This window comes from Marmota flaviventris, chromosome 11 (assembly GCF_047511675.1).
Source record: "Marmota flaviventris isolate mMarFla1 chromosome 11, mMarFla1.hap1, whole genome shotgun sequence".
NCBI lineage: Eukaryota > Metazoa > Chordata > Mammalia > Rodentia > Sciuridae > Marmota > Marmota flaviventris.
The window spans coordinates 50,494,252-50,517,443 of NC_092508.1; the positions used below are offsets into that span (position 1 = coordinate 50,494,252).

Here is a 23,192-nt window from a genome sequence, read left to right on the forward strand (position 1 = left end):
GAGAAGTCTAAAGCAGTTGGCTGTCTTTTCTGTAGTCCAGGTGCAGTTTTATTTAGTGATCAGTGCACTATCAGTTAAATTCTGGTTATATAAAATAAAGCATAAGAGAAACAAATTACCTACAACCCATTTCTCCAAAGTACAAGGTTTCAGTGTTCTCTTGAATTTCTCTAAATTGGGGCCTGTTGAAGGCACTCACTTCTGGGGATGAAGGTCATCTGTTTCTGGAAACTCCATGCCATATCTAACTTGTGTTTCCTTCAAGATCATATAGTGTGCTTTTCAAACTTAGGTATAACTATTATCCCCAATTGTATATTATATCTATAAGACATTTAAAAAATATTTATGATGTTGTATTTCAAATTCTATCATCCCTCATTTTTTAAAATGACTTTTTCAAAAGAAACAGAAGATGAATTGTCTTCTTTCAAAAATTGTACATGCCCTTTAGGGAAGGCAGAGCACATCTGGATAAAATAATGAAAGATAATTTTTCAAAGTAACACATTGGCAGGTATTAAGCTTTTGTAAACATGAACAATATTCAAGGAGAAACAACGAGAAAAATGAACAGACTCAGAGTACTCAGAAAGGGTACTTAGCTACCTGAAGACAATGTAGTTTATTTTAGGTTTTGATAAAGACAAACTTGGATTAAAGAAAAGTTGCAAAGGACATGTTAGATAAAAGGGAGGGTTGACTTTTGCTCAGGGCAAGGAAACCAGACTTTATTTCAGACAGTGGTAGAACCACTAAAACAATGGGCTCATTTCTTCTTACACTGTAAATTTTAAGATGAACAGGAAAACATATTTGGCAATATTATATTTATGTCTCATTACTTCTTTTTAATGTATCACAAATCAGTGCCATACTTTTAAAAATCTGGATTAACTCCCAAATATTCTAATATTGACTTTTTAAATTTTGGGGTTTTTTTCCACTAAATTTTATGTGCTCAGTCATTTTTCCCTCTAATTCATCTATATTATTTGACCTTGTTTTCTTATGTGACAATAATGGTAGGCCAGGGAAAGCTTTTTTATATTAACTAAATGACTCCCTATCTACTATCTGTTGTTGTTGTTTTCCTCTCAAGTGGAACAAACTTCCTTTTAACACATTTACTGCAGTCACAAACTGCTGTTAATGGTCATTTTAGAGATAAAAATTCCATAAACTAAAGTTAGCAGTGACATTTTATCAGTGCTGTTAAGGCAGTGCTGGGGAATGGAAACTGACATCTCACTGTGTGCTGGGAAGTGGGGACTTATTTTCTATGCATGTTATTGACAGAAATGGATGAATTAAAGCAGAGAAATATTTCAATGATGCAGAGCAAAGGTGACTTCCTGTTTTGTTTTAGGTTTTGTTGCCTTCCTTTCTTAATGGAGTCTGTGTTTTCTGACATTCTGCAATCCTTTCGCTCTGTGATTTCCCATTGAAAGGGCACAGCGCCGGGGTCTCCGCAGGTCATTCCATGTAGAATGTGCTGAAAGGAAGTGGGTGGTGGGACAAGGAGGGAAAGAGGAGACTTGTTAGTGTTAGGAGCAGATCAGGAGAGATCTGTTGTCTATTTTCTCCTCCTGGATTAAAACTCATCTGGATGGGATGGAAAGGGTTATTACTACTGTCATTACCTATGTGGAGTAGTTTTCCTAGACATTTCTTTCAAGTGTTAGGCAAAATTGTTGTAAGAGTTAGGTAGTAAAGGCTGTTTTATTTCAGGGAAGGAAGGGAGGGAGGGAAGGAAGGAAGGAAGGAGAGAGAGAGAGACAGAGAGAGAGAGAGAGAGAGAGAGAGAGAGAGAAACTGTTTGAAGAGGTTAGTTTTCACTCCTAAAAAACAAAACTCTAAAGTTCTAATTCTACAGAGCAAATAAAGAAGAATACAGTCACCGGTTCTTTGCTCCTGGTGATCTACTTATCATCACCCACAGCATTTCTGCTCTTTACGAAAGGCAATTTCCTTTAGTTATTCGGAACGCAGACCTCTGTGGTCTTTAGCTCTGGGTTGATAAAGCTTCGTTGCTGCTCACTAGGTGGGTGAGGGGGGTGCTGTTTTCTGCGATGTGGACATTCAGTGACTGTTTAAGCCTTCCTTCCTCAGGTCTGATCTTAGAAGAAAAGCTGCGTTGTAGTTTGCTGAAAGGAAATACTCCAGGGAGTGAGGGACCCCGGTGGGGGTGCGGAAATTAGTGGACTCCTCCCTGGGGAATTGGAGTGGGCTCTTCAGTCAGGGGCAGGGGCTCATCTTTGGGGCTTCCCATTGCTGGACTGAGGAAGAGATGCCCGGCTCTAGTGGGCACTGCTTGGGGTTACTGCATCTTCACCGCTTGGCAATACTTCCCTCCCCATCTCCTGCAACTCAGAGACTTCTCCCCCGCACACCCTTTCCCTTCCAGTGAAGAGGAGCAGGCATTGGAGGCTGGGACTGCCCCGGGGGCGGAGCTCCCCCACCGGTTTGGAGGTGGAAGAGTGAAGAGCTGTAGGTCCCAGCCACAGACCTCGGGGCTAGGCTCTTCGCAGCGCACACCGAAAATTGATCTTTCTCAGACTACAGGACGTAGCAAACTCCTACTGTACCCTCCTCTCCCATTAGTTTCCCCCTGTTTTCCGCCTTCCTCCCTACCCGGTCCTCCGTCTTTTATCCTCGCTTTAGAGAATTTAATGCTTCTTGCTGGCACCTTTTTGGTATCCAGCGGACGCGAAACCCCAAAGCTCCAACTACCTTAGCTGAATGTACTTTTTATTTCTTCCTCTTGTGTTCCTCTCATCTGATTGATGTGCAAATTCTGATGCTTCTGCCAGAGGGAGAGGAATAAATAGATGCTGCTGCGCCCGAAGGCTTAGACGTTTGGAAAGAGCAGCCAAAGCGGCGGGAGCGGAGCTCGGTGAAGCTCGTTGGACCCCATTGGGGGAATTTGATCCAAGGAAGCTGTGAGATTGCCGGGGGAGGAGAAGCTCCCAGATCATTGTGTCCACTTCCAGGCAACAGGAGGAGAAGGCGGAGCGGACCTCTCAGCGTCCACGGTGGTGCTGCTCCCTGTCCCGTTCTGCTGGGATCATGGTCTGCGGCAGCCCAGGAAGGATGCTGCTGCTGCGAGCTGGGCTGCTCACTCTGGCTGCATTCTGTCTGCTCCAGGTGCCCGGAGCTCGGGCAGCAGCCTGTGAGCCCGTCCGCATCCCCATGTGCAAGTCCCTGCCCTGGAACATGACCAAGATGCCCAATCACCTGCACCATAGCACCCAGGCCAATGCCATACTGGCCATCGAGCAATTCGAAGGTCTGCTGGGCACACATTGCAGCCCAGATCTGCTCTTCTTCCTCTGCGCCATGTACGCACCTATCTGCACCATTGACTTTCAGCATGAGCCCATCAAGCCCTGCAAGTCTGTGTGCGAGAGGGCCAGGCAGGGCTGTGAGCCCATCCTTATCAAGTACCGCCACTCATGGCCGGAGAGCTTGGCCTGCGAGGAATTACCGGTGTACGACCGGGGCGTGTGCATCTCTCCGGAGGCCATCGTCACAGCGGATGGAGCAGGTGAGTCTGGACAATGCCCACCCTGCCCCTGCCCTGACACTCCTTGTTATTCCCCTTTATCTTCTAACTCCGTTTTTTTTTTGTTGTTGTTGTTTGTTTGGTTTTTTTTTTTTTTTTTTTTTTTTGGATCTTTTAATCTCTCCCTTAATCACTCCCCTAGTGAGCACCATTCTTCTTTTCAAGTTTCACCTCATCACTCTTCCAAACTGTTGCACTCTCTTTTAATAGCTTTATTTGTCTTTCTAAAGCACTATTCATTCCACTCTCATCACACTTCTGCTCCACACTGACCCTTTATTTTCTACTCTTTCCATGTGGAAGCAGCCACATTTTGTTTACTAATGCTCTTTTCTTACTTGTTTGTTTATAATCACTGAGTTTTCTTGCCTGATTCTCTTGCAGTCTCAGTCATCAGATTTCTATGTCTAGTGTTTTAGCTGATTAAGATTGTATGGAGAAAACAGAAAACCTCATTTGTATCTGACCATTGAAAATACAAGATAATTTCAGTAACCTTGCTCCAATCTGCAGATGTTAGTGGTGTGTGTTTGCTCAAAATCCAATTTGAGCAATTACCTTCACCTTAAATTTCCCCTTCCTTCAATGAGATGAATTGTAATTCCATTCCAGACTAAAACAGTTGTGAAACATTGCTATGCACTGCTAATTAGCTTCTGTGGCTTGCTCCAGCCATAGAGTTGGCAGACTGAAATTACTGGACTCTTTTTCACAGTCCCACATGATTTCAAGTTATTCTGTAAATGGCATATGGATTAAAGGAGTTATATTTTAAGAGTGTTATCTTCATATACTCATGTGATGTTATTTAATTTCACCTCTTATCCTGCTCTTATGCTCTGCAAATGGTTTGTCTTTAATACCTTATTCATGCTTTGTGTGTGCATCATCCACACATTCATTTCACTCTTTCTCCACCATAAAACTTTATTGTATTTCTCCATTTAATGGAATAACCACAAGTTGGTTTCTCACTAGTTTTTGGCCTAATTATGACTTTCATAACTCTAAGTCCCCCAACTAAGCCTCGTACATTAGGGTCCATTTAATTCTAATTCAATATTACTCCCTCTGGCTAACCCAAAACTCAAATTTTACTCTTCATATGCTTTAGGAATGAAAAAAAAATTATCATACTAATGGTCCTCTTTTATATCCTCCCCAGATTAACCTTGTTTTTAGTTGACTCAGTTGTCCCATCCACATTTGTTCAATGGGTATCAACGTTTCCTTCTTATGTCTTTTAACTTGCTCAGCTTGGGCTTATTGTCCCCAGTCCATTTTTGGTTAGTAGTTCTTAGTTATCAGGGAACTGATTCAGAGAATTACTTCCTATACACATTAACATAAAGTCAGAGGGGAATGGAAAATGCTTGTATGAACAGTAAAAAACTGAAACTGAATAGAAAGATTTCAAGAACTTATTGAACCTTACTTAGTTTATCACTCTTAGAATATACATATTGTATTCTAATGTTAATCAAGAACCAAGAACTGGTTGTATAAAATAATCAGAAGAAACATTTCTTAATCTCTTTGGGGTAAAAGAGCACCCTTGAGCCTTTACACTCAGTAAAGTTAGGGGCTCTACAGACTCTGGCAGAACTCAGGGCAGTTGCTACCTGTGGTTTGCCAGGCACTTAGAATCAGTTAAATACTGGCGCTCCCCTCAGGCCAAGGACTAGGAATGAGGTGGCAATGATTCACATTGACATGTGTCCTCTCCTTAAAGGACAAGACTTGCTCTAAAAGCTGTCTTAGAGATGGACCTGGAAGGAGTGAGGTTTGGCAAGGTTAATGGCTCTCAAAAAGCATGGTCAATATGGATGGGAAGCAATTTCATTAAATGTCCTTGAGTTACCTATCACCATGGACCAAATGTAGAACAATTGCCTCATTGAAGCACTCAAATAGGACATGCATGGAAACAATTTGTCAGTCTGGGGGACCTGATTTCTGAGCTGCTTTAAAATTCCATAATATTAGTTTTGCTGTCAGCATGCTTACTAGAAAAATAAATAGGGGTAGGTGATAGCTGGAATCATATTTTAGTAATGATATTCTCTCTGCCCAACCTTCAGTGTGAATCAAAGACTGTGGTGGCAGGAGGAAGCTAAAGGGGAGTAAAGTCTGGGAGTAGAGGGGTAGATTCTAGCCTGAAGGGTCCCCTAGCTTCCAGAGCCAGTATGTTGAAAATTACATTCCCCACATTGGGTCAAACTGTCAGACACCTGGAATTACTTAGGAACCACCACATGTGGCTGGTTTTATCTACATTGCAATATACTCCTTGGTTTAGTGGGATATGATAGTTCAAGAAGCAGATTTTTTTTCCTGCAGATATAAATAGAGCCCTGTGTCTTATGACTAGAATCTATCCAGTCAGATATAAAAACGAGGTCTCCCTGAATACAGTGGGACCACCTTTAACATTCCTTTAACACTGAGGATTTTCAGATCCTGCCAGTCATAGAGATCTGTTCCCCCATAGTATATTGTGACTCCACAAATAATCTCAGGGTACTTTACAAAGCAAAGCCTTACTGAAATAAAATAATGCTTCTTTGCTTTCAAAACACTAAGGGCAAACATACTTAATTTAGAAGGAATAGATTACATGTTGGCCATTACTAATAAATTCATATTGTTTATTCTTTCTAAGTATTTTATATTTGTTGTAGAGTATGGCTGCATATACTTCTTTTTATCCTTTGAGAACTCAGTTCAATTTAGCCATTCAGCTAGTTTAGTACACTGTTTAGTTAAATCTTTACTATTGCACAGTGAGTAAAGAATATGGGCTTAGAGTCAGGCCAACCAGGAATTGTATATCAACTCTGCCTCATATCTGCTGTTGCTATAGGAAAATTATATGACCTCTCTGATTTAGTTTTCTTATCTATAGTTGGGGAAAAAATTTGCCCACACCCAAAGAAAATGATGAAGATTGATTTAAACAGCATGTAAAGCATTGAGCCAGTAGTTGGTACATAGTATGCCCAGAACTAATTGTTGCCGCTGTTACAATTTTTCTATTATTATCACTGTTATATCAAATTGACTGATTTTTTTCTTTCATTGTTTTTGAAATGTTAATGTTGGTAAACACAGATATTGCCTAGGACTTTTAACAATTATCTCTAGCAAGCAAACATTATACTGGGACCTAACTGGAGAAGATCTTATTTCTTCTGTGTATATGAAGTGAATAGTTCACTTTATACAAAGGGACATGGACCTCAGGCTCAAGAGCAAATCCCTTTGGGAGTAACAAGAAAGAAGAATGAGTCTGATGGGTATCTGTAAATTATAATTTATCTCAGAAATCAAGTATTTAAGAAAATTTATGGTATGATATTTCACAGCTTTTTCTACAGTACCTACAGTTGGTCATGCCAAGGTTTTTATAATCAGCCCTCAGTTATTGCTGGATTCTGTGTAGTGCTGATTTGTCCCCTAGCTCTTGCTCAACACATTCTGCAGTCCCTCTTGCCTGGTAGAGCTGCGCCAGCTTTTGCATGCGGGAACTGCTGTTTAATCATTTCTCCACTCTCTGAGGAACAGTCAGCCTTTTCTTTAGCTCTAGTCTACAAATATTTGAGGGACCAAATACCAAGAAGGAAGGCTATGAGGAGAAAAATGGAATGGAAAGGAGAAATGGAAATTTTAGATTAGGACTAGAGAAAAATCATGATTCTAAAGATCCTTCATCATGTGAAATATTCCAAGGCACCCTGGGTGGAAAAGTATCTCAGTTTTACGGCATGTGTTTTATTTAGAGTTAACTTTCTATTAGCAGTGATATGAAATGTTACATAGTGCCTAAATCATGTGTGTGTGTGTGTGTGTATCTGTGTATAGTGGTGCTGGGGATTGAACCCAGGGCCTTGTCCATGCGAGGCAAGCATTCTACCAACTGAGCGAGCTATATCCCCAGCCCTCCTAAATCATATTTTAATAATTGGCTTTTTAACACTCTCCTTCCCAACAAATTTTAAAAAGTTGTTCAAAGAGCAAAATTGACTATGTTATATTATATTTGGTATTTTTCTTTCTACTAGGTGTCTACAAAGAGGAGAGCAAGAGGAACCATATGGACATATAGTTTTAAATAATTAAGAATTGGCTGTATTTCTTCAATCTAGAGTTTTAGCCACTTAGTTGGAATTTCAGATTTGCCATTCATTTTGTACTTTGAACAAGTCCCTTGGCATTATCATTGATTGGGGATTATGAAGAAGAATAGAAATATTTATGTGTAGTGATTGGTAAATGGTAATGCACACTATAAATGTTTCACAACATCATCACTGGGAGAAGTTGGACCATCTCAAGAGAGGGATCATTAGCAGCAACTCTTAACATGTTCTAGGCCCTATCCTTAATTGAGTGGCAATTAAGTGGCGATGTTCCCTAAATTTTCACAACTACTACTCCCATTTTGCAGAAAATAAAGCCAAGGTATATAGAGAAGTCAAGTGACCTATCAAGTTAGGTTAGCTGTTAAGAAAAAGAGGATTCAAGCCAGAGCATGTCCTATACTGTACTTTCTCTCAGTTGTAGCCTAGTGGTAGAGCACTTGCCTAGCATGTGTGAGGCACTGGGTTCAATTTTCAGCACTACATATGAATAAATGAATAAAATAAAGGTACATCAACAATTAAAAAATATTTTAAAAAAAGAAATGCAGTTGCTAACTTTACAGAGAACTTGTGCTTTTACCCATCAGGTTGCAGTTAAAGGAATAAAGTTTTTTCTTTGTATTTTGAAAGCCCATTTGTATGTGGCTTGTGAGAAGAAAGCCCAGGGGACAACAGATGTCAACACATAGGAGATTATCACCTTGCTGCCTTGTTGAGATAGCAGAACACACATTTCAGGTTCTCTCCTCAAACCTGAGTCCCTCCATCTCAGCTTGCATCAGAGTGAAGAGTGAACTCATCCTTTCCTCACCCTCCCACATTGGTTCTTTCCTAGAATTTTCCTAGTATCATTGAGAGTACCACTGCACCTTGTTGTCTAGCTTGGAAATCAGCCTTGATTCTATTCTTTTCCTCATCCCCCACATATATTGAGTATTAAGTGTGGTTGGATCTACTCTGAGTCCAATTTCCTTCCCTTCCTCTCTAATGTCATTTTCTTAGTTTCGACCTCATCGTTTCTCATGTGGATTATGGCCATAGGATAGTAATTGGCCCTCTTATCTCCCATATTCCTTCTCCCTATTCCAACAGGACTTATCTTTCTGAAATGAAAATGTGTTTTTGAAGTCCTTTGGCCCACCTATAGCCTTCAGGATCTGACCCTTTCAGCTTCATTTCTCTCTGCTTATCCTACTCTTTGCTTTAGCCATACCAGAGGAGTTCAGGGCTCCTGAAGAGCACTGTAGTGTCCTACCTCAGTACTTTTGCAGTTGTATCCTTTATCTGGAAAAACTCTCTCCACCTTCTCCAGTTCCTAAGGACACTCTGGAGAACTCTGTGACCTCCACTAGAAATCCATGGGCCATAAAATCTACTAATGATACAGAATCTACTATTTTAACTCAGGATAATTTTAATGCTAGACTTCCTAAATTTAACTTCCTAAAAGCAATGTCTAAAATTTATGATCAGAAAAATGCTCGTTTTCTCTTTACAATTCTAACAATTGACTTATAAGCATTTTTATTTATCTATCTATTTATTTGTGGTACGGGGGGGATTAGAACCCAGGCCCTCTTATGTGCTAGGCAACTTTTTAATTATACCCTCTAAGTATAATTAAAAGTGTAGAAATATTTCATTGTGACTATGACTCTGAAAGAAGAAAAACATTCTCCTTGACTCAACTGTTTCAAAAGATTTTTCTTTTTCCATGGAAAGAGTTATTTTTCATTTTTATATAAATCTTTGAACACTAACCATTTTAAGTGTGGACCAATATCATTTTAATCTATACAATAGTTTTTATGAAGATTATTTTTATGTAGACCATATTTATTTTATCACATTATTGTTCAGGAGTAGAAAAACTATCAGCACATTATCCTAAAACTTGCATATATTTACTGAATGAAGTTTAAATAGAATAAGTCATTAAGTTAGTAATTTATGCCCAAGTTGAGCCAAATGTTTTAGAACTAGTGTTTGTTGACTGTTTATCTATTTAAATTTATTTGCAGACCTCTATCTTTTCTTGGATATAGCTTTTTAAATACCAGCAGAGAGGTGGAGATGGAGCTCAGCAGTAGAGCATATGCTTAGCATATAACAGGCCCTGGGTTCATTCTCCAGCACCAGAAAAACAAAGAAACAAAACCAGCTCCCCAGTATCAAAGGAAACAAAAAAACAGCTAATAATTACTAAACCTGAGAAAATAAGTCATTAATTGTAATTGTGATTGTCATTGTCCAAAGATAGTATAAACCTTTCCTTGTTTAATTTATGATGTGACCTATGAAGAAAAATGATAGAGAAAGAATGCTATTTTCTGTTAGAATAAATAGAAGCATTGAACTCACGTAGCACCGTGTTAACACAGGTGTGACTCTCTTGTATGTAGGTGTGAGTTGCAGTGTCAGTGAGAATCCATGGCTAGGTACACATCTCTCAGCAGGTGCTCTGCTGGCAGTGGAATTCATCAGAGGCTGCTTTCTTAATTAGAACACCTTTATCATTAATCGGAAGACCTTTATCTTAATTCAAAGACCTTCATCTTTACCATTTTTTAGGATTATGATATCATAAAAAAATTAATGGCAATTTCTAATGTCACATTGCACTGGCTTTGAACAGGTCCTAGGCAGTAGATTTCCTTTCTGCTGAATAATTATTTGGTCTTCTGTTAATAGAAATGCCTAGCACACTTTCTGAATGTTTTCCTTAGGCACTAAAGAGTTCACTGTGTGCCAGCATAGTGTCAATTCTTTTTGTCATCAAATCACAGTGTTTGGTGAATGCCTAATGTCTGCAAAGCCTTTATTGTGATAGGATGCTCGTCATTTACAACTTTGTGAAGTTCAACCACAAGTTACTCACTGAATCCTGAAATTTTATAAACAATTGAGGATTCAAGAGTGTCACCTTTCAATCACATCATGGAATAGATCTCATCCATATTCAATTCACAAATAAAAAACAAGCCTTACAACACTAATAAGGTTCCATTTCCTTAAAAAATCTGGCTTTTATGTAAATCAAACCTGCCACTGAATTAGATTTTGATATAGGAATTCTTGAAGTAATAACAAATATGTTATGGCTCTTTCTTTATTCTGTCACTTTCAGATTTTCCTATGGATTCTAGTAATGGCAACTGTAGAGGTGCAAGCAGCGGTGAGTACATCAGGATCTTCCTGGGTTTCATTTGTGGTCAAGCTAGTCTTTGATGTAATCTCAGTACTCAAATTTATAGAAGTTTGTGCCCTAACATTTTAACAGTTTTTAAAAGTAAAAAGAAATTATTTATATTAATTTTATTTTTAGTATTAATATATAATAAAATTGAATTTTTGGTATAGAACTTGATATACAGCAATTTTAATGAATGTATAGATTCATGAACCAACAATACAATCAGAATACAAAACAACTCCATCACTCCCTAAAAGACTCCTTTATTTTATTTTTTAAAAAATATTTTTTAGTTGTTGATGGAACTTTATTTTTTTTTTAAATTTATTTATATGTAGTGCTGAGAATCAAACCCAGTGCCTCACACATGCTAGGCAAGTGCACTTCCACTAAGCCACAACCCCAGTCCAAGACTCCTTTTTTTAATCTCCCTGTATAATTAGGTTTTCCCCTAACCACTGTCAATCAGTGATACATTCACTATCATTTTGGTAATGTATTTTTGAGCTTGTCATATAAATGGTATGATAGACTGTGTGACTTTTTGAAATTGGATTTTTTCATTCAGCCTAATGCCTTTGAGAATCATTCATCTTGTTCCACGTTTCAATAATCCATTCCATTTTATTGCGGAATATTTTATTACCTTGGATGTATTACCATTTTGTTTATCCAGTCATTTCTTGAAGGGTATTTAGATGTTTCCAGCTCCTAGCAATCATTAATAGAGCTGCTATATGCATTCTTGTATAGGTTTTTGTGTGAGTATACATTTTCATTTCTTTAGGGTAAATATCTAGGTATAGGATATTTGTGTTATATGGTAAGTATACGTTTAACTTAATAATAAACTGCTCAACTGTTTCCAAAATGACTGTTAAATTTTGCACTGTAAGATTCCAGTTACTCTGTATCCTCATTAGCACTTAGTATTGTAAGCCATTTTAATAAGTGTGTAATATAGCTCAGTGTTCAACTTTCAATTCCCTAATGGTTGATGATATTGAATATCTTTTCATGGGCTAGTGTTCTGTCCACATCTGTTTTTTGTTTTGTTTTTTTCTGGTGAAGTGTCTGTTTAATTGTTTTACCCATTTTAAATTGAGTTTTCTAAACATCAAAAAAAATTTTTTTAAAGAGAGAGAGAACATTTTAATATTTATTTTTCAGTTTTCAGTGGACACAACATCTTTATTTTATTTTATGTGGTGCTGAGGATCGAACCCAGTGCCCCGCACATGCCAGGCGAGTGCGTTACCGCTTGAGCCACATCCCCAGCCCCTAAACATCAAATTTTGAGTGGTTATTATTTTTATGCATCCAAAGAACTGTCTTTTGGTTTTTTCATTTTCTCTACTGTTTTTATATTTTCAGTTTTATTGATTTCTATTTTTTTCCTTCTACTTGCTTTGGTTTTAAGGTAGAAGCTTATATTTAATATTATTTGACACATTTCTTCTTTATTTTTCTAGTATAGTATAATGCTATAAGTATCTAAGAATGGCATTAGTTGTAGCCTATAAATGTTGATAGTTTTTTTCACTTTTCTTCAGTTCAAAATGTTTTATAATTCCTTGAGACTTCCTCTGACTCATGCATTATCTAGGATTGTGTTGGTTAATTTAATAATATTTGGGGATCTTCCTGTTACATACATTTTACTTTAAAAAATTTTTTGTGTTACTTTAAAATTCTATTATGGTCAGAGAACATACTTTATATGATTTAGATTCTTCTAAATTTGTTTAAAGTTTATTCTAAGAATAAGGATGTGATCTATCTTGGTGAATGTGTACTTGAAAAAAGTGTATTTTGCTGTTTGGTAAAATATTCTTTGAATGTCAATTCCATTCAGTTGATTAATACCTTTGTTTAATTCTTTTTTTATTGCTAGTCTCCTGTCTGCTAGATTTATTGATCACTGAGAGAGATTTATATCTCAAACATTTTTGTGTGCATTTTGATTTTCTTTTCAGTTCTGTCAGGTTTGCTTCATGTATTTTGAAGTCCTGTTATTTGGTATGCACATATTTAGTATTTCTTATGTCTTATGGTGAATTAATATTTTTAAAACGTAGTGTCTCCCACCTCTGATAATTGTCTCTGCTTTAAAGCCTATTTTTGTCTGATAATAATATAAATACTCCAGCTTTCTTTTAATTAGTGTTTTCAATGTGTTTCTCTATCATTCTACTTTTAACATACCTACACATTGTTTTTTGATGAATTTATTTTTATCATTATTTTAAAAATAAATTTCTTGTAGACATCATATAGTTGGATTGTGTTTTTTTGTTGTTGATTCTTTTTTTTTTTTTTTTTAGTCCATTCTGTTAGTCTTTGTCTTTTGATTGGTGTAATTTGACCACTTAACCTAATGTAATTATTAATATGTTTGTATTCAGGACTATCATTTTACTTGTTTTCTATTTGTTTGTTTTCTTTTTCATTCCCATTTCATTCTTTCTTTGGGGTTATTTCAATGTATTTCCCTCTTCTCTTCCACACACACTCTTGGGAGTGTGTTCATGTATAAAATCGCATGGGAATATATATCCCCAGGAGATAATATCTTATATTTTTCTTTTGACCATTAAAAAAACTTTCAACAACTTAAGAGCTTACTATCTCTTATTTCCCAATGTTCCAGGCTTCTTTCTGGTATCTTTTCTCTCCTGTCTGAGGCACTTCCCTTAGTACTTTTAGAACCGTTCTGGTGGCAATAAGCTCTCTGTTTTCCTTCACCTGAAAATGACTTCATCTCACCTTTACCTCTGAAGGATATTTTCACTGGATGTAGAATTCTGATCTGGCAATCCATTTCGCACTTTAAAATATTCTGCTCACTTCTGGTTTCAATGTTTCTTATGAGAAACTGGCAATGAATGAATCATTGTTCGTCTGCAAGTAATGCATCTGTTTTCTCTAGTTGCTTTAAAGATTTTTTCTTTGTTTTTAGTTTTTAGCAGTCATATTATGACATGCTTGGCCATTGAGTTGTTTGAGTTTTTCTTTTTTAGGATTAACTGAGATTTCTGAATTTACAAATTTATAATTTTTGCCAAATTTATGAAGTATTAAAGAATTATTTTTTCAAATACCCACTTTTTATATCACACTGTGAAAGTTAGAAGACATTAGCAACACTATAAACAATATATAAAAATAATACAACATGTAAAACTACCTAGAATGAGTGCAGTGTTCCTAGGTTCAGTGTTTACTGTTCTGTTTTTAAAACTGTTTTCCTGTTCCCGGGTATAATGGGGGTGAGGAAAACAAACAACAGGCAAAACCAAAGCTCATTCTGTTTGTAAAAAAACACTAATAGAGACATATTTCTGAAAAGAAAATATAATTTGTTCACACACAGAATTTTATACTTTGGAGAAATGTAACAGCTGAGATGGATCATGATAAAGCAGGAAGTGAAGAAGGCACAAAAACACTGTAACCCACATACTGACCTCTTTCCAAAGTGTCAAGCTGTTTGTGTCTGGAATTTGGGAAAGAAATTCTTTCACTCCAATTAATTTATTCTTTGCCTCAAAGCTTAACAATTTTTTTTTCTTTTGGAGATAATGACTGTGAGCAGCTTCCAATTTGTGAGGGTTTTACTGTTGTAAATTCGCTGTCATAATAAGGAATAGACCCTCTCTATTTGTATGGCATGAAATATGGGGGAAAAAATAATTCATTCCCCTTGAGTCTCTTTGTCAAAGCAGCACAGAAAATTTAGGCAGACATTGACATGATTTGATGAAAAGGTATGCTTATTAAAAGAATTTTTAAAAAATTTCTCCAGGAATTTTTTGGTATGACAATCAATTTATGAGCGTTTATATTTAAAAATGAACAAATTTCTCTAGAGGAGATGTAGTTAATTTCTGACACTTATTAACTACCCAGTCATGACAAAATTATTTTTCTGAGTCTGTTTCCCAACATAAAATCAGATTGTACTGACCCCTGAGTTCCCTTCTGCAAATGCTTACTAATTCTAGAGGTCAAATTAACCTGGGGTGGCTTCCGTGCTTTACTGGAAAAGAATTTGGATAGATAAACAGTATTTTTGTAATAGTACAGTAGCTTGTAACTGCAGGATTTTCTTCATGACTTTGCAGCCAGTGATACTTGTGAACAATTCTCTTTCCTCAGCAGTCCTCTCTTTCCCAGTTCTTCTCCCAGAGCCCCACATCTGTGGGCACATCCAGAGGCTCCTGTGCTTGGCCTCTCTCCCTCTCTCCTCATGATGATTTTTTGCTATCAGAGTTCATCCAGCTACACAGATCATTGTCACTTTTGTGAAGGTAGTTCTGAATCAAACTCCCAGGTAGAATACCACATTTTTCCTCCAATAAAAACTTCTCTCCAGCTATCCTACTTGTACTTTAAATATAATATATTTAATAGCTAGAGTAAGATTTTCATTAAAAATTTTTTCCTGCTGGGCATGGTGGCGCATGCCTGTAATCCCAGTGTCTCTGGAGACTGAGGCAGGAGCATCTCGAGTTCAAAGCCAGCCTCAGCAAAAGCGAGGCACTAAGCAACTCAGTGAGACCCTGTCTCTAAATGAAATACAAAATAGGGCTGGGGATGTGGCTCAGTGGTCGAGTGCCCCTGAGTTCAATCCCCGGTACAAAATAAATAAATAAATAAATAAATAAATAAGTAAAATTTCTTCATTCAGCTCTCTTATGTATTATGTGCCACTGTCATTTTATAGATCCCCGATTCTGAAGTTTCATAGCTTTGTTTCAGTCCATTATTCTACCATTCATCAAAAATGTAATGAATGCTTGCACCAGACACATTATATACCAAGATCATGAAATGAAGGAGTAGACAGGTGGCTGGCACTTCATTTTCCTCTACCTCCTTTTTCTGTGCCTAGTTTTGATTAGACATAGGATATTCTAAAGGCTGTGGAACTCATTTTGTCTTTTTGCTGATTGATCTCTTTAGAGTATATCACAAAATGCAACACTTTAGATGCCATAATGGAAAACGATCAGAATTGCATTGATTCTTACTATATTTTGAATATTCTGAATGTCTCTTAGATATAGAAACCTTATGTTAGGTAGTTTATTTTAAAATTTCCAAAAAAAATGTGAATCCTAAAGGAATAAATTAAAATTTCTTTTCTTATTAATACAGCGGTAGTCCTTTCAATCTTAAGCAATTCTCTTTTACAAAATGCAAATTACTATGAATTGAGTTCTTTATTACAATATTTGAGGTTTGTTTTTATAGCTCAGTTGAACAAATGTTACTTATGCTTTTTAAAGCCTTATTATATTGAACAGGTTCGCCAGCCAACTTCATCACATTTTCCATATACTGCTTTAATCCAAAATAAAATTTAATATGATATTTTTTGCCTTATGTAGATGTTTAGGAAATAAATATTATTTTAAACAGGTAATGAATGGCTGCTAAGTCATGGCACACTTCATTTTATAGAAAAATGAAAGGAGTATCTTATATGAATTTTTATACTAATGGTGTTCATGAAGGTTTAATTTACTTACTGTAAAATGCATAAATCTCAAGTGTATGCTACAATGAATTTTGACAAATATATAGACCCAGAACAAGATAGAGAACATACACATTGCCCTTTGAAATTTCCTTGTGCCCACTTTAGGTAAGCACAGTTCTAATTTTTATTACTATAGGTTAGTGTTATCTGATTTTCAGCTTCAAGTAAATAGAATAATATGATACATCTTTTTTGATTGGCTTCTTTTGCTTACTATAGTGTTCTTGAGATTCATCCATCTAGTTCTGTCCATAACTTCATTATGTTTATTGCATAATGATACAGGCTTTTCTGAGCATAATGCCAATGTGACATTTTAAATTCTAGCCTTTTAAGTCTTGTTCCTGATTTAATACAGTTCTTGTTTTCTTGTTCTGTAGAAATGGCAATGTATTATTCCCCATCTCCACTTCCTCATTGTGATCAGGACACTAGGGTTCTGGTATTTTGTTTTTTAATATCTAGGAGCAACAAACCCCTATTGGTTTTCCATAAACTGTACAATTGATGACTTCTAATTCTGGGACAAGAGAATGTGATTGGTCCTAGGGGTATAATCTAGAGATGTTTTTCATCTCCTTCTTTCTAGAAGGATGGTGGAACTAACCTTCTAGGAGGCCAATTGGTAAATTCATGCTCCATTTAAGGTCTAGCAGAACATCCTGAACTTTTCCATTTAGTCTTATGCTAACTTCATAATCCTAATTTCAGGCATCCCACTCTTTGCCTACGACCTCTTTTTATTCCAGCTCATTGACTCTGATACCATCACTACTATTTTTCTCCCAGCTCCATTAAGACGACCTATCCATCAACAACCACTTATTATCTGTTGAATTCCTGGCCTCCTGTCTGCTTGAGATTTCACTGTCTATGGTAATAATCATCCTCTTGAAAACACCATCAACTCCCTTTCTTCTCTTCCTCTGTTATACTTACCAGGCAAATTCCCAACTCTAGTTGCTGGAAATCACTCATCTGGGGTGACTGACAACCAACATTGCCCAGTAATTCTATCTACTGGAAAACTGGTCTTTCCTAATAACTGCTTCATATTTTGTCCCTTCACATCACCACCTCCTGCTTCTCAGTCTCACATTCCTCCTGGCTGATGACTTCACTTCATCTTGCAATGAGAAGGTAAGAGCTGTTGGGAGAAACTCTCTTATCCTCCACCAACAAATTTATAGCCCTGTCAGTATCGGTGCCCCTCTCTCCTTTTTCTCATGTAGTGGATGAAGTGTCCTGGCTTTCAAAGTTTTATTGTCCCTTTTGCTGAGAATCCTGTCATCTCCTTGCCAATTAAACTCAATGGGCCCTTTTATTTCTGAACTAATTTGAGCTTTGAGGGTCATTTAACACGGAGGACTGCCCTCCTTTTCCCTTAGAACTCCCTCTTTTTTTCAGCTTTCCTGACTCCACAGCCTCCCTTGTTTCCTCCCACATCATTGGATGCTCCTCCTCAGTCTCCTTTTTGGCTTTTCCTTCTCTATCTTATGTATATATCAAGACGTACTTCCTGCCTGGGTGAATATAACTCATTTTTTAAGCTTAAATATTATTTCCTCTGAAGCCAGTTTAGGTTAAGTCATTTGTTCTCATTACATATATACATTGTACTTTTCTTCATAGCACATATCATCCATGACAGTAAGTTGTTTTGTGTGTAATTACTTGTTCCATGTTTGTATCCTCTTCTGGATTGTCTGCATTGCCCATAAGGTGTTCCACAGGACTATTATAGAGTCTGGAATATAGCAGATCCCCAATCAATATTGGTAGAGGGCATGAATGAATGTGCAGTTGACTAAGAGGGTTCAACAAATGTGAGTGCTCTTTCTCTTTACCATCTCACATTTACAGAATGTTGAATATCTCAAGGTGACAGAGTCAGAGGACATTTCTTTTTATATTTTATTTTTTCATAGTTGTAGATGGACAGCATGCCTTTATTATTATTATTTTTTAAATGCAGTGTCAAGGATCGAACCCAGTGCCCCACACATGCTAGGCACGTGCTCTGCCACTGAGCTACAGCCCCAGCTCGAGGATGTTTCTGTAGAGGAAAGACAATTTCATGGTTGATGATGTTAATAGATGTTTAAAATTACCTATGTACATGCTCATAGACACTTCTTGTAGCCAGGTAAAAACCATAAATCTGAATCTCAACTAGGTCAGAGTTAAGGATATAGATCTTCAAATCATGAAAAAAATTATTTTCTGTATCATTTAAAATTTTCTGTTGTCTGCCCCTAAGTTTCTTAAAAAGGAGGGAGAGAGGACAAGTGGGTCTCAGGAGTCAGGTGTCAGGATATAAAACATACAGCGTATTTGGCACAAATTAATATTACTTGAACTCTGATCTGATTAGAAAGTTTAGTCTTGGGAGTTAAAGTGGAAATTTAACACAAATAGAATAGTATCCACCTCCTGCTTTTTGAAAACAAATCTTTAGTTCGGATTTCATATCATTTCTTAGAAAAATCAGAAAAAAATATTCACTCAAAGATAGTTTTCTGAAGTCATGGTACATGAAAGATCATAGGACTTTTGGAATCTGGTGAAGTTAATTATTGTCTTACAGCTTTGGATGAGACCCCAAATAGTTCAATCCAAACAAAGGTCAGGGCTTGTTGGAAAATTATATTATAATTAAGCACTAACTCAAACAAGTTTGTGTTAAATAGTGAAATATCAAAATTCATAATTTCTTCTGGTACTTGGAATTCCTTAGAGCTCATAAAACTGTGTCAAAAATACTACTATTCTCATACATTTTTCAATAAATAACTCTATTATATATCAAACTAAAAAATAAAGGATATGTTCATTTTCCTCTCTGAACTGATAATTTAATTATTAGAAACTCACTTTGGAGAGGGAAGTTGCTCATTGCTCTCACACTGCAGGATGCTGGGGGGCGCTTCCCAAGTTGCAAACCAAGTTCTAGGAGGTGCAGGGCATGTTAACTTCTCAAGTTTGTACTAGGGGAATAAAGTCATGTTTGTACTAGAATAATAAGCAGGCCTCAGGGTCAGTAATAGAGAAATAGCAGAGCATTAATTCTAGGAGAGTGACTGAAAGAATCGAATGAGAGGAGTGCAGGAATGTGAGGAAGCACTTGCCCAGGTCAATGGCCCATCATAGCCTGCTATTGGGATGTAGCCCTGCACACTGTCCCGTGATTCAGGATATTGCGCTTAATTCAAGGCTTCCAGGTAAATGAACTGCTGATATTAAAACTTTACTCAAATTTGGAGATCTTTATCTTCACTTGGTCTAATTTTTTTTAATCAAAGCTGCTCCTTCAACTTTTTAAATATATATTTTTTCTGTTAGATAAAACACTGGGGCAGACTCTTTATTTCCTTCATATGCGTTTCTTTTCAACAGTGAACCATAAGAAAAACATGTCTAATGGTTTTGTGCAAAGTTCAGTAAATATTAGATTTTATTTTGCCAGTATAGAAACCCAAACTTGAAAACTGTATGCCATTGGGAAGCTGGCAGAGGAAGACTACAAGCAATTAAACTAGTGACAAGAGTGATGCTAGGGCCCAATAAAATGTCCAACTATCAGGAAATCATCTATTGGTAGCAAAGAAAAAGAAACCATTGCTTTGATTTAGGGTGATGGGCACAAAAAATATAATAAGTATTTCATGCAATGTCTCCTTCCATGACTTTGCAATTTCCTAGTTTTAAGGCTTTTGTAAATAGTATGGATGTTTGTAAACACAAATTAAAAGAGGGATAATGTTTCCTATTCATTGACTAAGATACACTTTTCATGAATATGTTTGTGTTGAGTAAGCATAAATAATGAAAGGAAGTTCTTTCACATGTGAAGCTTATGAATATAAAATTCTACTTCTCATTACTCTGTTAATTTATTGAGTTATTAGTTACCTTTGACTAGACAGATGTTTGCTTATAGCAATAGCTAGGAATTGGGGCATATCTACATGCATTATGGCACTTTTTCCTCAGAGACCAGCTGGGGTAAAAAGTGCTTTGCAGATGAGCAAATTGTGGTCCCAAGAATAAATTGCTTAGCTCATCAGCTATTAGGTAATAGTCTAATTATGTATATGTAATTGTATACATAGTTTCTTGAAATCTTATTAAGTCAGATTTAATTATAATATAATTAAAATTCTTTATCTGCCTGGGAAGTTTTATGGAATACATTTGTTTATGCTTTAAGCAAAGTTATATGGGTAACATCAAATTAGATTCAATTCAGTGACAGTTGCTATTTTTTTCAAATGTTTTTTATTAGAATATCAGCAAATTTCTGAAGAATTACAAATGTGTAGATAATTTATCTACATGTATTATTATTATTATTATTATTATATTAACATATTTTTGTGTGCTGGGGATTGCACTCAGGGCCTTGCACTTGTTAGGCAAGTGCTCTGTTACTGAGTTATACCCCCAGCTCCTGTAGATATTATATTTAATAGATATTTATTTATTTATTTTAAAATAAAAGTTCATATCAGTATGAGGATAAATCAAAGACAAGAGCATTTATTTCTTCAGAAATATTCTAACATTAAGGATCTCTCTCTTTAAAAATGTATAACAGCATAACATTTTATATAAAATAAATCAACTGTATAAGAAGCTAAGAGCTAGATAGCCTTCCATTTTCTTTGAAATGGGAATATAAACAGTTTGTTAATAAGAGTTATTTTTGCAGTAGTCTTCCTCAAAATAGCAACAAGCACTGATATCACCCGTTGTTTATTTAGCTGAGATTGTTAATGACAGAAATCTCGCATTAAAAATTCCCTATGGAACAAGGCAGGAAGTTGCCTTGTGTAACACTGAGAAATTCCCAATTCTCTTATGGAGGAACACTAGTTGCTGCTGTGACCTGTCTCTAGAGGAGAAACTTATTTCTAGGACTTGAAACTGACAGAAATCATGCTACTCCTCTGGGGACTGCTGTCACTTATTTACAGATTCAAAGGACATAAAATTTGTTTGGATTAGAAAATACAATAGCCAGCAGTCAACAAAAGTGTCAGCCTTTCATTGTTCTCATGCTAACATACATACTTTTAATTTTTAAATTAAATTAAATTGAATTAAATAATTAATTAATTTTTGGAACTGGGGGTCGAGCCCAGGGGTGCTTTACCCCTGAGCTATATCCACAGAACTTTTTATGTTTTATTTTGAAACAGGGTCTTGCTAAATTGCTGAGGTTGGCCTCGAACTTGCAGTCTTCCTGCCTCAGCTCCCGAGTCACTGGGATTATAGGTGTGCATCACCACACCTGATCATAAAACACGTTTTAAACAAAACTATTTTGTTAGGTACTTTTCTCTGATTCATGTGTTCTTTTTTCCCCCTTTTCTGTGTTAAAATAGAGGAAACTGATAGCATTTAATTTTTAATGGATCTTTCTCTGTGGTGCTATTTATAAAAAACTACATATAATCAAATATTTTCTGAGGTAATTACAGCTATGGTAAGGCTAACTTCATGGTGACTCATACTTTCTAGTTTTGTGTGTTATTTTCCATTTTTATGTTTCTAGGTCTGTGTATTACTTTCCATTTTTATGTTGCTATTGCTAATAATTTACCATGCTTATGGGGTATATTTCTTAGCTAAGTAATCTCTTCTATAAAATGTATAAAAATCTACTCTGCATGATGTTAAATGATCTAAAGATAAAACATTTTGAGATAATTAGAACTTTTTTTTTATATTCATCTGTCCAACATAAAGTGTGTTCGGGTCATGCTTTAAGCAATTATGTGCCAGATATTTTTAAAATATGGAATTTCTGTTTTCAAAATATGTACATAGTGATTTCCTCCAAAAAGTGTAAAGATACTATTGCATGTAATGGCATCTGTTCTACCTGTGTGAGGGCTCATTTAGTTCACTGGGTTGTAGCAATACCTGCTTATCTTCCCAAGTAGGTTTCAGATCTGGGATGTAATATTTGGAAGAGTGGTGTGTAATCTGTAAAATATGTATAAACATCAGGTAATATTCCACAGGCATAGGCCAGCAAACTGAGTATATGTAGAGAATTGCTCTCAGCGGGCATCCATTCTACTTGCATAAGCATTGAACATGTCTTTTTCAGGATTTGGGTCCTGCTTATCTCATGCATGGGGATGAACAGTGTTTTCTCAGGATTTGGATAGTTGGTTAGAGAGTGGTAATTTAAGAATATACAGACATTGAATAAGAGGCTATATTGATAGAAGTAACAGGTGCATATTTCCAGGAAAAAGAGAGACAGAGTTGCAAAGAACCTTTTTACCACTGAAGTCATATGTAGTCTTACCAAAAAATATGAGTAAATAAAACTAATATGGAACATTTGCTTATAATTAAAATGTGTTTTTCAGAACGCTGCAAATGTAAGCCTATTAGAGCTACACAGAAGACCTATTTCCGGAACAATTACAACTATGGTAAGGCTAACTTCATGGGTGACTCATAAGCTACTTTCTAGGTCTGTGTGTGTGTGTGTGTGTGTGTGTGTGTGTGGTGTGTGTGTGCATGCTTACACACATGAAAATAAGTAGAGTGGTTTAAAGAAAAAGGGTTAAAAGCAAATTAAGAAGGACAACTTTAAGAACATAGTCTCCCTGCTTCAACCAATGTCTCACATGGGCAAAGTTCTTGACAAATGCTCAACTTTGAGCATATCAGGCAGTGTTGCTGGAACCTTGCAGAAGTTTTTAAATGGATGGGTTTTTCTGTACC

At 36.3% G+C, this 23,192-nt stretch overlaps 1 protein-coding gene across 1 annotated transcript in view; it reads left to right on the plus strand.

Moving 5' to 3' along the window:
* Positions 1-3,069: 3,069 nt before the first annotated feature.
* Positions 3,070-23,192, plus strand: part of Frzb (frizzled related protein) — a 28,790-nt gene continuing 8,667 nt past the window's right edge. Inside the window, exons 1-3 of the mRNA XM_027943990.2 lie at positions 3,070-3,547; positions 10,835-10,882; positions 22,832-22,897. Coding sequence (XP_027799791.1) covers positions 3,070-3,547; positions 10,835-10,882; positions 22,832-22,897 — 592 coding nt within the window. The remainder of the gene's footprint in view (positions 3,548-10,834; positions 10,883-22,831; positions 22,898-23,192) is intronic.